The sequence below is a fragment of the Andrena cerasifolii genome, chromosome 9 (assembly GCF_050908995.1).
Source record: "Andrena cerasifolii isolate SP2316 chromosome 9, iyAndCera1_principal, whole genome shotgun sequence".
Classification (NCBI taxonomy): domain Eukaryota; kingdom Metazoa; phylum Arthropoda; class Insecta; order Hymenoptera; family Andrenidae; genus Andrena; species Andrena cerasifolii.
The window spans coordinates 13,358,837-13,374,034 of record NC_135126.1 but is presented as its reverse complement, the minus strand read 5'-3'; the positions used below and the strand labels follow the sequence as shown (position 1 = coordinate 13,374,034).

Below are 15,198 nucleotides of genomic sequence, written 5' to 3'. Positions count from 1 at the left end.
GTTAACCTTACAAAAATAGTATCACCAAATGTTAATATCAGTGTCAAGTAATATAATTCTAATATCAGTATTAAGTAATATAATACTAATATCTGTATTAAGTAATATAATATTAATATCAGTATTAAATAATACTAATTTTGTAATACATAGATACTGAAATATTTGGTAGGTACGCCTAGTATTATGCAATACTAATATTAGGTAAGCATACCTACTATTAAGTAATACATACTAATGTTAGGTGTAATATTAGGTATACTAAATATTTGGTATACTATTAGATAACACTTATATTAGGTATACAATTAGATAACACTAATATTGACATTAGTATTTCATAATACTAATCTTCCTTCATCCAAAGTCATGCCACTTAAGAAGCACTAAGAACTGTTTTCGCAAAGAAAGTCACACGGTTCGATTAAAAAAAAAACATTACCACTACAATTCATAAATATATACTAGTATTTTCGGAAACGAATTATTTCGACGAAGATAACTCGTTTCCCATAGATACTTTATATATTGAAAGATCGAAATCACAGGCTGAAATGCTAGATAAATCAAAGTCTCGCTCGCGTCCGTTTAACAAAAAGTCTTCTTCACCCTTCGGCGAAGTCGTCGACCGAAACCTCTTGAATTTCCATTTTCCCCTTATCCTCCGTCGGTTGGCTTGACTTTCCCGCGTAGCCCTTTCAGCCAAAAGGTCCAAAAGAAATCCCTCCACTCGCCAAGGGGAGCAAAAGTTGTAACTCGTCGCATGTACAGCGGCCGCGTCCACTATAAGATTCATTAATAAAGAGAGGGGCGAAGGTAACCGCTTTCGTATACAACGATTAATCACGTCAGTGACGCTTATGTCGGCCTTTATGGAGCCGCTAAACGCGCGACCACGAAGCTAACCCCCCTTTGTCTTTAAAACCGCCCCCTCGATGCTGCTCCCTTAGCCACCGCCGCCGAGATTACCTTTTTATTTCCTTCGTTAGTCATTCTAATACGCTCGATCGTGCGCGGTTTCGTGTCGAATCGATAAATCACCACTCTTTCGCTCGATTTAAGAGAAATCGTGTTCAGAACAATGGATCTGCATTAGTGGGAATTACCGGGCAAAGTAAAAGGAGGTTTCGAAGACAACGGGGAGGAAAAATCGAGGAACAATATTTCTAGCAAAATTCAGGGGAATGATGGAGGCAACTATGAGGTGGAATATACATTATACAGAGTGTTTGAAGACTGTATGCAGGTGGGAAAATCAACTGGGTAACGAATTTCATGATAAAAAATAACACGTGGGTTCGTAAAGTAAATTCCTTTTAGTTATTCAGTTTTTTACTCCAGGACTTGTTTCATTGACCGAGCTGTCATAATCACGTTGCCGTTTTCGTGTGTTAACTATCGATATACCTAAATAGTCTTGAGTAAGTGTAACAAGCTACTAAGTCAACAGGAAGACTGAGGAAAAATGTAGGAAATTAGCTGGAAGTAATTAGAAGTAGGGCCTTATAGTAAATCTCAGACTTTCTGCTAATGTAAGAAAAATTATTACTACAGTTTTAGTGAGTTCGGAAAAATCTCAGGATTTCTTTAACATCGCGTATCTTACCTACACAACCACGTTAACCTTAACTCTTTCACACTTCAAAATAACCACGTTAGTCATTCTTCCCACAGAAAGTATTATAACCATTTCTGCCATCAGCCGCAATATTACATCGTTACACGAGATGAACGTCTTTACAACACGACAGAAATGAAACTTTTCAGCCAAGTAAACACACATCCGTACGCGACAAACTCTGCAAATGTTCCATTAATAATCTGGTGACTAATCGCCAGAAAACAGCATCGAATACAAAACGCTGTTTACCAAGGATACAGTAACATCTGCCAGTAAGTCTGTCGCATACCAGCACCAGCCGGTTCAGCTGTGCTCTATAAGAAAGATGGAACACAACTTGGCGTAACTATTAGTCCACGAGCAGCTTGCACCTTTATACGTATATGAACGCTGCGTCTCCGTTGAAGTGCATGCTGCATAGATACTGCAACAATATTCGTGCCTTAATACGTAGAGTACTGGTGCATCCTCTCGTAGTAATTGCATTCCGTAGCTGCATGCCAATGTGTTAGACGTTTCCCTTCCAAGGCACAAGCCAGGTCAGCGATTCCCATCGCCACACACGATTCGAGAGGACTCGTTATTGAAGTTCTCCTTAACACTTAACCTCGCGTCGAATGGTTAGCCTTGCAACGCGCTAGGCAGATGTCTGTTCGCAGAATACTAAATTTTGGGAGGAAGATCTGATTAGATCTGTTGGTAGTCTAAGATATCTAACGAACGAATGATCTGGTTTCCTTGCTCTCATGTTTAGAAAAGTGAAATTTAGTTTCGAATTTTGTGCCTTATTCAGGAAATAATTCGAGTTTTAATCACTATTATGTGTTAGATTCGCGTAGATTACGTCTGGTAAATTTTTGCAGAATAGTCGAGGCGATGAAGATTAAATGTCGTGTTGAAATACTTGGACGGATATCTATGGGCTAGTCTATATTAAATTGTTCATATTTTGCAATGGATGATAGGGATTTTGATGACATTGAAACATGATGTAGTACCCACACGAAATTGGAGGTGGTTTAAGTTCATATTTCGCTGGTTTCAAATTTGTTTTAATAATATGGGCCGTTATAGTTAACAACCTTTGCCCATTTTCGGGGAAACCATATCTATAAATGAATTTTCATCTCCAAAACCATGACTCGTACAAAGTCTATCGTTCTTTCATTTTAATCGAGGAGGTTTGAATTTTCTGAATGAATCTGGTTCTTCGGCAGAAAATTATAAACAAATACCTATTTTGTAAATTTCACTTTAATGTCGTATTTAAAAAAAAAAAACGAAGTATGATATGTGATACCTTCTGTGTGAAATACGACTTTTTCTAGGATGGTTTCTAAAAATTGATTTTATACCGAGCTACTAAAGACAACTTTAAAGGAATCGTCCGAAATAAAGTCTTATTTCGTAGGAAACGCTTGAAAGAATCCAATAATACCGTTTTCGGATTTTTAAAATCACGACCTCGAGATGAGACTTAAAAAGCAGGAGTTTGTCCATAATTTTCATGTTGCAGAAATTTATTGAGGAAGATCACTCACTCTCGATTGAAGCAAAAGAAGAATAGACTTCGTACGACTGATAACTTCGCAAGTAAAAATTCACTTACAGAACTCGTCGCAAAACTTCTACACCAGGAAAGTGATGACTTAAACCCGCCCTAATTTCACGCGGACTCCATCGTATTTCAAATCCATTGAAATAGAATTTCCCACGCCTGACACGTTCAAAAATGAGCAGCCCATTTCCAAATATTTCAACCTCAGAAATTCCTCCCTCATAATCTACTTTAATACAATATAGCGTAACACGAAAAAGTATCGACGCATTCAAACATTCCACAACGAGCATAGTGCAGCGAACCCTGCAACGAGTCCTCTCAAAGATCATGACGAGCGTCTGACCGTGGCCAGACTTGAAACTAAGCTCGGAAGAACAATATATTTATCTCGCGGCGTGTACACGCACGGGCAAGTACGCTTCTCTGTTCTGCGCCTGTTACAAGGGCCCAGGCTCTTTCACCCAACCGTAGTCGAGCGTACTGTGCGCTTTTTACGATCTTCCCTTCGTTCTTCGCCCGCCTAATTTCTTTCTCTCTTTATTTCCTGAACTGTGTTTCCTTGGCTGTAACGAGGGGCGATCCCACAATGGATCGGCGAGAGCGCGGCCTCGGGGTCGCCGGAGGAGTGAATGGGGCGACGGAGCAATCGCGAAACGTGCGTTCCTTCCCCGAATCGCGAGCACGGAACGTGTGATTCAGGATCGAGAGGCTATCCCATTCCGTGGAACACGAGGCTCCCTGCACGAACCTACTCCCTTGAAACACGGAGCGACGCGTATCACGGTGGAACACCGATTGTTTCGATAGGCAATTCCCCGATTCGATTGCTGGGGCAATCATTCTCGAAACTCGCGGCAGTGATTGTCTAGGAAAATGATTTTGTTGAAATAATAACATTGCTGCGACAGATCTACTGACACGGTTCTCTCAGCACACTCTGCTCGCGTGTGAATCGTCGGTGTTCTACTGAAAAATACTTTGACATATGTATGTACATAAATAGTTGACGTGCTACGTATGGAATGAATTTATCGTAAACACTTAGTTAACGGTACTGTTTCTATGAGACGCTTAACATCGTGATACTGAGTGACCTGGGAGAAGGATTTTCCGGTGGAGTTGGACTTAAATAGCAGGATTGCAAGTGTTAATAAATCCTAAGTAACTAGTCACTGCTGGTTAATCATCTCCGTAGAGAATGGCTACAGGTATTAAACTTCCGAATCGTCTGGTAGGTTTTATGAGACTTCAAGTGGTCTTTGCATACCAAAAGGTCCCAGAAAAAATCGACTGCAGGGAGCAGCTTTTGAATCCTGCAGAGGATAAGACTTTGTTCTTTCTCAACCTCTGGATACGATATTTTATTCTATTAAAACGTATGAAATTAATACAGTAAATAAAATGTCACACAGGGATGATAAAATAAAGAAACCACTTACGTTCCAACTAAATCTATTAGACAACTTGGAAACGTAATATTTACAGCCATTTCTTCTTAAAAAGATATTAATCAGTAGCAGCTACTATGCCAGGAGTTATTAACATTCATCCACACCTACAATTTAAAACCTCCATCCAAATTCACTTCCCCGTCAATATAAACCTTTTCGAACAGAGCCACAGACCCACAACAGTGTCTTGCACCCAGCCACAGTATCCCACCAATGGCTTCTACTTCTTCTAGCAGCATCACTGACAACTCCATTCTTCCCATACGCAAGAATGAGAGAATACCAAGTCACCAGCTAAATACAGAAGAAGAAGAACGTATGGATGTCACAATAAACTGTACCTAAGCCACTGGTATCCCCTTAATGTCCACAAAGTGGTCGCGTCTTTTACACCAGCCACCAAGTGTCTCGCGCGAACTATCCCTGAGACTTCTTTAGCGTGTACGCGACGTGTGCGCTCCGTGGTCTCATTTCCCGCGACCTCCTAATCCGTGTGTGTGTGAAAGGGAAAACAAAGGTAGTTGTAAGATCGAATGAAAGACTACTAGGGGGTTAAATAATAGGGAAGACAGGAGAGAATAGTCTGACGATAATTACGAATGTATACAGCCTCAGTCAGCGAGGCTCAGATGAACCCTGCGCTGCGGTCTTTCATTCTTACCGACTAATCGAGTGGATCCCCGATCCATTACCGTGACTAATCGCCTCCTTTCTGTGTTTCTTTCTTCGGGGGATCTTCGGGAACACCCCGAATTCAGGGTCGTACTTCAATTGCATCATGTTCATGGTGGCGAGCAGCGTCGTTCTGACGGTGGTGGTGCTCAACTATCATCACAGGTCGCCGGACAGATACGTGATGCCACAGTGGGTAAGGAACCTTGACACGTAACGTCTCTGTAACTCGCTGTATCACTTCGTGTCTGCTTTCTGTTCTGCCCGGTAGCTTTCTTTCTCCCTTGAGTTTCTGGGATTGGCGTTCTAACGATAGCAGCATTCCCCCCTTCTTCTTCTTTCGTTCCGTTGTTCGTGAAAGGAATCGAGTAACTCGCTGCGTGATTTACCCCGCTCCAAGTCGTGGGAATTAAATTTACTCTTTGCAGGATGCTTTTGTCTTAAATGAGAGAAAAAAGACACGAGTTTGCTCGTTGTATTTGCGGTTCAAAATAAAGGGAAGCATGGGATATTATGGGGTAGAAAATGTTCGGTTTAATCAGAGGAAATCTTTTCAATAAGACGTATTATGATTAACGGATTGCCAAGTAAATTGTTAATGGAAGATTTAATTAATGCTTGAACAACACGAGTCGTTTTATTCGTTTCTGTGAAGAAATCTAATTTTCGCAAGAGACAAAATAACGTTTATTTGGTTCAAGCATTTTCTATTCTAAATGGGTACTTCATGGCAAACAGTAACTGAGCAATGCTACAAACGAATTTGAGAATTTTCGTACTAGATTATTGTCATCGGTATTCAAACATGATGTCGTTCATTTTGCGATAATTCTGATTGTCAAATGCATAATACACGATGTAATGCATAACAGTACACGTTCCTCTATTTATAAAATGTATTGATGAACCCAATGTATTATTACGTATTATTATTGGCCAATTTAACTAAGAGATTAAATTTTCAAATTTCATGTTCAGGCTTGTTTAATACTGATGCATAAGTGATGTGACAATTAGTTCGATTTACAAAAATGCATTGTCAATTTTTTATACAAAGGGATAACAAATTAAAAGAACGTTCAAATATAATAACGTCTATGAAATTCATTACACGACATACGTATTGTAAAATTACATGCGTTGTACAGCAGCTACTGATATCACATTCTATAATATCATATATAATATTGATTTTTTTATTTTATATAAATGATCACATAATTATTAACAGATAGGTATGAAACAGACTCGAATTTTCTCTAAGAATTGACGAAATCATATGAACCGAAAAATAATAATAAAACCTAAATAAAAGACCACTAACTTTGCACTGGCCAACAGTTCTTGTGTTCTGTAATGGAAAGTCACGAAGACAGCTCCTGTTCCCTTGGAATTGAATTTCAGAGTTCTTGAAACTTTTTTAGCTCAATGAAACACGAAAGGATTTCGTGCTCACAGTAGAACAGTTCGTGTTTTGGTTCATAAGATTCTCCGGTTATATACGCGACGGGCATTACGGCTATTAAAGACAGTGCTTTAGTTGCTGAAAGTTTAAAGCGCCTCCGAGGCGTTACAGTACTTACTCTTGACCGTTGATTACTGGAAGTTCCATAAACCAAGGAGAAATGTAGTTCTTCCAGCAAAGATGAGAATCCCGCTGCTAGGAAAAATTGTTCGCGAATAAAAAGGAACTAACTTTGTCTGTAAAGCGGGAAAGAAAGTCGTGCTCGATGGGTCTGGTTAAATACTTTGAGCCGAGAGGAGTGGAATTTTCAGACAGAACCAGTTATAATAACGATAGATATTCGATAACAGGGTATATTGATTGTTATCCAAATTCTGAGTGGAAGCACAGTGACGAGATCTAATTCCAAAGATACTATAAAAACATGTTCCGCTTGGTAGATGTTATTAAACGTAACACACGCTGTGAGATATAAAATTTGCAAATACAATGGAAATTCGCAATTCAATAACGGACACAGAAAATTCTTTCCCTTTGATAGTTCCCCATTGTCGACTCTAATTTTATACACTTTTTCTCGGTGCATGCGACTAAAACTAATTTGTGCGGCAAGGAATCGATTTTGTAAATATGAAAAGTAAAAATTTGTAATTTATCAATAGATATGGAAAGTCTGTTGCTATTAGAATCTAAAGAAATTTGAAAGTAGAATTGTAAGCAAGCCTGAATAAGATATTTAGGTTTAATAGTAGTATAATTAATAAAAATTAATGGGAAGGTGTTCTAATTTTTTTCTGGCGTTACGCACAGGTGAAAACATTGCTTTTGCAATGGATGCCCTGCTTGTTGCGCATGAGTCGTCCGGGGAAGAAGATCACGAAGAAGAATATTCTTATAAGCAACCGGATGAAGGACATGGAGCTGCAAGAAAGGAGTAGCAAGAGTTTGCTGGCGAACGTTTTAGACATCGACGATGATTTTTGTCACAGAAACAGCGCGGCAAATCCTCCTTCCGGATACATAAGGTACCATACTTCCTAAAGCTTCTTCTCGAGTTTCGCAACTTCACGCAGAATCATGTTACTTCATAAGTGGCGTGGCAGAAGTTTGCATTTCTGAAACCACTCTCCTACTATAAACACAAGAAGTAACTGCTGAGGGACTAATATTTTCAATCAAAGTATAATACAATCTTACACAGAAATTTGGTAAAGTATCTTGGAATTATTTAGAAAAGAGCAGAAAGTTATTTGCTTTGCATATTTAACTGGCACCTGCCTGTTGGCACTCTTTTTTTATTTATGTGCCATTTTGTATATGGAAAAAGAAATTTTGAAGAATATAAAAAGTGTGACATTTAAAGAAACTATATGGCCACTTACAAGTGTGGTGAATATAACAGTTCATTCATTTTATTGACTGCTTTTATATTAAATAATTTTTAGTGTAGAAATACGTTGATTGATAATCGTCGAATTTCCTCTGCACCGTGATTATACACAACCATGAAAAACACACTTCAGTGGTTATTAAGTTCATACACTATCGAATAATCGAAAATTCAATTGCACTTTAACCAATTAACATGGCACGGTGAATACCTCTGTAGAAGGGAGGCAATAAAATGAAGAAGAATAATTATAATTAAATATGTATATTATTCAGGTGTTTAAAGATTTTGAAGCTAGCTTTCATGAAACAAACATGGTTAATGGATGTCTGTCATAAATTATTATAAATATCTTCTAGTCAAAAACATTTTTCATTAGTTTAAATTTAGAATTTAGCAGACAGCCATGACAATTAAATATTTCAATAAACTTGACATTACCCATTAAAATCCATTATGAAACAGCTGCTTTCATTAAATCAGTGTTCTTACTTCACCTGTGATATAAGAAAAGAGGTAGCCATTCGTACCCCCAAAAAAGTGCAATATTTAGGCTAAGAAGTTAAGAAACTTGGAAAGATCATCCATCCATCTTATTCGCAGCATCTCTCCTTCAGATTACCACCTGTTTAGAAGATTGAGCAATTTTCTGGAAGAAAAAGCATCTGATTAGTTTGAGAACTGAAAAACAGTAAATTCAGAGAATTTACCAAATCCCAGAACAAGTAATTTTAAGCACCATTTAATTCGCACACAATTAACCTGACAAAATTCTGCGCTCGCGTTCATTTGAAATATTTCAAACCAGTATTCCTTTGAAATATCGCAAACAAATGGTCCAAAATTTCCCTACAAAATCCTTTTTTACCTAAAACAAGTAAAACCATTGAAATAATGAAAGTCTTACTATAACTTTAAATTTCAATCGTTGAAAAACCTTGTAGAAGCAACTCACGTTTATTTATACATTTATCTACATAAACAACGACAGCTGGTACGATAACAAGCTCTTCTTCCGCTACGTGGACATGCAAATTCATTGAAAATGAACGGCCCGCTATCCGTGCGTGATTTCGAATGAACGTTGTCGGGATAATAATGTAATTCAGCGCGCATAATCCCCGCTCCACGAGTTATTCTACATCGAACCGGGTCTTGAAATAAGTGTGGACAAGATTAAAAATTGCGCATTAATATTAATTAGGCACACTACTCGTGCTTTTCATTCAGATCCTCATTTTTCGTCTCCCTTCTTTCCAATACACCATCTCGACGCCGGGATATGGATTCCTCACAGCTAGCAAAGACCGTTCGTTTAAATTTTCAGTCTATTGGCCTCCGGTGAGGATGTCTATTTTCTCTTTCTCTTTGATGGCTGTTCGCGGTATCTTGCTAGCACCCAGCTGAAACATTTCTGATCAAATGATTCTGTGCAGTTGACGTCCAATAGGGAGAACGATTCCAGAGAATGTGCACTGCCTCACAGAGCTGTTTCGAATACTCGGTGAAATTTTACGAACATTAGTATGACAGTTATAGGTTCGACCCAATTTCCGTGTTTTCTCGCCGTTCTTTTAACGAGGTGATTCGAGGATCAATGCTGCGAACCACCAAATGGAAAATCCGTGTTCTCGCGGTTCTTGCTTCCCAAATTGCAGAATGAAACGTTGAAGATTCGTGACGGTGTAAGCTCAGTGTAAAGGTATAATGAGGTGTTAAGAAGATGTGAGAAAATACAGTAGGGTCGTTTTATGCTAAACCAATCATATTTTGCATACGGTACGGCGAATTTGGATGAAATTCGAATATGATGTAGTGCACGCGAAATTAGATGGGGTTTAAGTCATCACTTTGCTGGTTTCGAATTTGTATAAAAAATCCAGACCGTAAAATCTCTCATTTTTTGTCCACTTCTGTGATAACAGACTTTAATATAAACGAATTTTTATCTCTGAAAATACGGCTCATAATAAATGGGAAGAGTGATTGCCCTGCTGATTAATAGTTTCGGAGATAAAGATTCATTTATTATAACCTGCTTTCACGAAAATAAACAGGAAATACAGAGTTTCGCGGCTCGTATTTTTTGAATAAACACTAAACCGGAAAAATGATGACTTAAACCCCTCATAATTTCACGTGGACTACGTCATATTTGAATCTTATAAAAATCCCCGACATTATATGTCAAAAGTGATTGCTTTAACATGTATCCCTACAAATTTCTTCATAAATTCTCAAAATACTCCCTAAAAGCTAAACACATATTCATAGTCGCCTCTCAACCATTTCAAACAGTAGATTCCTACAGTACCTCTCATTATCTGAAAACTCTCATTCCCAGGCTTCCCATTAGGTGAACACAATTTCTCTCCATCAGAATTAAAAATTTCGCTGTGTGTCCACCTACAAAACGAATAATTCGTTCATCTCTTCAACAGTAGGTCGGCGTACGGTACACCGATATCCACTGGAAGGCCAGCGACGATTGAGGACACGTCAGCATCGTTACCCCTCAAGGGTATGCAGGAAGAATTGCTCACGATACTTAAGGAGCTGCGGTTCATTACGGATCGCATGAAAGAAGCAGACGAAAACGACGCGGTCATCAACGATTGGAAATTCGCCGCTATGGTGGTGGACAGGTAGATGTACAGTCCGTCCTGTAAGCGCGTACGCTGAATATCCCTGAGAAAATCATTGCGACGTATAAATAATTACATTCTGTGCAAAACAGTCGTTTGAAAAGATATTCACCAGCGTGATATTTGGTAATGGGTCTAATTTCCTCCGTTGAGGATTGTAACTCGATGTCTTGGTACGCTTCCAGCCAAGGGTAGCATCCGCCATCTACGACAGCGTAGTATCGAAGCTCTCAGATTCGAAACCCGATCTCATCAAAGTTTTAAACACGGTGGTTTTCATTTTACACTTACTACAGAGAGAATCATTGCTCCCCTAAAGTACCGAACTTTATTCTGTTTTCTAATTTTTAATAGGTGTCGAGGAACACTTCTAGCACAGCTTTTATCTTTATTTGTGCATTCGGATGATCAGTGAACGTGCATAGATTGTAGAGACTCTGGCTCCTTTGATTTTGGTACACAAAAGGTTTTTGATTCGTCAGGTTCGAGCTGGGACATTATTGAATGCGTTCTTATTTTTCTGAATTGCAGGCTTTGCTTGTACATCTTCACGTTGTTCACGGTTCTGGCCACGGTAGTCATATTGTGTCGTGCGCCACACATAATCGTCCAGTAAATAGACTGCCCCGGTCAAGTAACCGAGAAAATACACAAAAAATGCCAAAGGTAATATATCTCTAGCTCCTTATTACATTTAAAGTGCAATATTTTTAAGCAGAATATTTGCAAATCTACTTTTAACACCTGCCATTTGCTACCATTAAGTCTTCAGAGGCTTAAATTATTTTTTAAATATTTTCCAACTTGCAGACAGTAGTACAGTGTTGTTCTGTTATAAATTCAGATCCTCTGCTTCGCTAAAAGTACATTTTTAACCGACTTCGAAAAGAAGGAGGTTACAGATTCGACCCGTATGTATTTGTGCCTTATGTTTGTCCCCGCATAATTCCTCAGCACATTGATACCGATTTTGATGATCTTTTTTTTTTTTATTAAAAAAAGCGCGATGCCCCGGTGGTCCCATCCCGTACTGCATCAATATTAGCCCAATATTTTGCCAGTTCTGGTTAATAAAGACTATTGTCACCTAATTAGGCATATTGCGTCAATACATGTATAAAAAAGTTTAAAAAAATTAAAATCTACTTCAAAAAAATAAAAATGTACTAAAAAGTAAAAAATAATTTTTTCTCTTATTTAATCTATGACTCTCCATTTTTTTATGTCGGCGCCTCACCATTTGCACTGTGTAAATCTGGCGCCGACTTAGAAAAATTGAGAGTCGTAGATTAAATAAGGGGAAAAATTATTTTTTACTTTTTAGTGCATTTTTATTATTTTGAAGTCGGTTTTAATTTAAAATTTTTTTTTATTATCCCCATTACTTGTTTTGTAGTAGAGCAATATAATTTTACTCCTGTAAAAATGTTGATCATACAAAACTTAACACCATTTCCCGCGGAAGTTTATGCAGAAATTTCTAGTAACGGAGTCGGCGCACACGCGCCACGCTGCGTTCGAGAATCGTGTAACGTCACTTTTCACGCGACACGAGAGACATGCAGAAAACGAAATTAATACAGTATGGACACGTTAATTTGTTTTACATAACGAGACTAGCCCGTCCGTTGTCACGCTGATAATTTCCACGGAGTGGTGGATATACAATTTTCAACGAGTAAATGAACAGTGTCGTTGGAAATTGTCCAGGGAAATTGAATTTTCGAATTTCGCGGCGAATTTCATGTAAATGCCTTAATATTAAATTAGGACTGTTTCGTTAGCAGAATACATTTCGTTCAATAGCATCCTGCTTGGAACTATTTGTTCAGCGCTTTCTACTGTCTCAAGTACCTACTTCCTTTCTTCCTAATTTAACGTAACAATTTAACTCTAATTTAACATTCCCACCCACGATACAAGAAACTCTTTGCTTTTAAGAAGTTTTTCTTCCTTCTGCAAACTTGAAGTGGCAAGACTGTAAACACTTCAACCCTGGATGCTCTTTTCTTTTACTCCCTTCCTTGTGTACCAACTTTTTTTTTACTAGAACCTACACAGTTAAGAGAACTCAATATTTCCATACCATATTTCACACACGTGTAACAAACACTATTCCAGACATTGCACCTTAAATGTCCGTGCTTCTCTTCAGCAATGGAGGAAAGATTTTCCCCACATTTCGTGTAAAAAACAACTGACTGAAAATAACATTTTCATTTTCTCTCTCTGTAATTGAATTGAAAATTGACTTGAGTTCTTTAAACGGAACATTGCACGGTCTTTCCTTCTGCGATCCCCGGCACACTCCGTACATCCCCTTCGAGGCTCGTTTAAAAAATAAATCGTTCACGGTACAAGAGCACACCATTGTTTCCCAACACGTTACGAAAGATCCCTTAACGAGTTCGAGCTCGTGCAGGTGGTCTAAAGGTGGCGCGGGCGCTCCAGAGCTCGGCACCGGGGCTGGAGCTAGCCCGCGGCCTGCCGCTCGTCATAATTCAACGGCGAAGCAGGGTGGCCTCACCGTCGCACTGTATTTCTCTCTGTTCCCCAGAAACGACGGCACGTGGGTTTCGAGGCGGCTGCCACGGCGCGACGGAGTAACGAAACGCGAAAGGGGAACGGACTCGTTGCTCCGCGCTTCCTTTCTTCCTGCCTGCGGTCTTTCTCGCCCCCTCCCCGGCTCTCTTCGTCCAGCAAGAGGTGGCGCGAAAAACTCTGAGAATCGTGCAAGGAAGAGAAAGGCAGGATCCTGCGTGCACGCGCGTGCCTACCCGCTTGCAGCTAACGATCGAGGAAGAGAAGAAGAGACGAAGGGGGATGAAGGTTGCACGGGGGAAGGCAGAGAAGGAAGATCGGAAGGAGGACTCTACGGGTGCCAGCGGAAGCCGTCGTCCGCCGTTTGGTAGTTTTGCCTCGCGTTCGATCGAGCTCGACGACGCCGCGACGGATCGTGCGAACGCTTCGCGACGTCGAATGTGGGTGGAGTTCGGGGCAGGATAGGGGGTGGGGGTGTGAAAGTAATAATAGGGACGAACAGATCGCGACAGGAGTACAGAGAGGCGCCTTCTGTTTCGTTTCAAAGGACAAAAGCGGGCTCAGGGGGCGAGGCGAAATTTCAACGTCGTAACGGTAGGCAATTGTTTGTTCTCGAAGCGTTCGTTGGGAACCATTTGCCTGCCAGATGACTAAAAGGCAATCGACATCGTGCCATTTTTTCTGGTATTTTCGACTACTTTCGTCCTGAGATAATCCGTTAAATTGTTCTGTCAGTGAGGGTACACGGTTACCTCGGACCGGTACATCCCGTCGTCCACCGCTGACTCACAGAACAATACGGTCATAAACCGCGACCCTGGCTAAACGCTCCAACCGAACAACCTAGCTAGGTTTGTTAGCCAGATGTCTGGTTTTCCTCCGCTACGTCACCAAAGGGGAGAGGTCTTCCTCCTCCACCACCGAAATCGAGGAAGGAAGGTCCCTCCTCTTCGAGGAGAGGTTGGCCAATCAGCAATTTTGGCACCTCTCGAAAGTCTAACGCTTTGTCTACCTTCGAAGCCGAAAAGGGAGACGGGACAGATTTCGAATCGGTCTGCCGAGAAAACAACTTCTGGTCTCTGGTTGAGACCTCGAGCGACACAAGAAACGATCAGATAACTTTGCGAGGATCTAGTCAAGCATTCGTGACTAGAACTCTCAATCAAACAGTCCTTACTCAAATCATCGTTCGGATTTGAGTAATTACTCTGGTCAGCGTTCGTGACCAAGACTATCGAACAATTTACATTCGTGCTTGTGTGATCATGCTTGTGTGATCATCGTACATCAACGAGCTATATCAATTTAATAATCACTTAAAATTAATTTGGCGAGTGATAAGGTTGCCAGCATCGCGTACCACGGAGTCTCTTGGGCCTTACAACCCCAAGAGGAAAGACAAAACTTTCGCGCGTGTTGGTGGCTAACACCTTCGACATATACAATGTTGACAATACACGGCCACGTTGCGCGTCCAACTTCTTCGGCTACCCTATTTTAACCTAAAGAGAAAAAAAAATAAAGAAACAAACCCTGACCGCTGCCGCTTTCTCTCCGGCCAGGTGATCGAGGCTCGCCGCGCGAAAAGCAGAATCGCGGAGCTCGCGTTATCACGGGAACGGTCATTCGGGACAGGGGAATTCGGGCGAGCGGTGTTGTACATTCCTCGAGAGAGCGTTGTCGCGGCCTTTCAATAATAAAATAGTAACGACACGAACGAGAAAGAAAAGACGAAGAACAACAACAATAATAGTAATAATAATAATAACAATAATAATAATAGTAAAGGGTTAATAATAAATACATTAATAACACCGAAGATTAATTGTAACATTAATATTAATTGCTACTG

The 15,198-nt window shown here is 40.0% G+C and overlaps 1 protein-coding gene across 2 annotated transcripts in view; it reads left to right on the top strand.

The window, feature by feature from the left end:
* Positions 1-13,798, top strand: part of Nachralpha6 (nicotinic acetylcholine receptor alpha6) — a 391,747-nt gene extending 377,949 nt beyond the window's left edge. The window contains exons 10-14 of one of the 2 annotated variants that reach the window (XM_076819769.1): positions 5,392-5,501; positions 7,581-7,795; positions 10,602-10,805; positions 11,337-11,471; positions 13,363-13,798. In XM_076819769.1, the coding sequence (XP_076675884.1) occupies positions 5,392-5,501; positions 7,581-7,795; positions 10,602-10,805; positions 11,337-11,421 (614 nt within the window). In that variant the 3' untranslated portion in view covers positions 11,422-11,471; positions 13,363-13,798. The remainder of the gene's footprint in view (positions 1-5,391; positions 5,502-7,580; positions 7,796-10,601; positions 10,806-11,336; positions 11,472-13,362) is intronic. The other variant, XM_076819770.1, reaches the window with a different exon arrangement.
* The last annotated feature ends 1,400 nt before the right edge of the window (positions 13,799-15,198 follow it).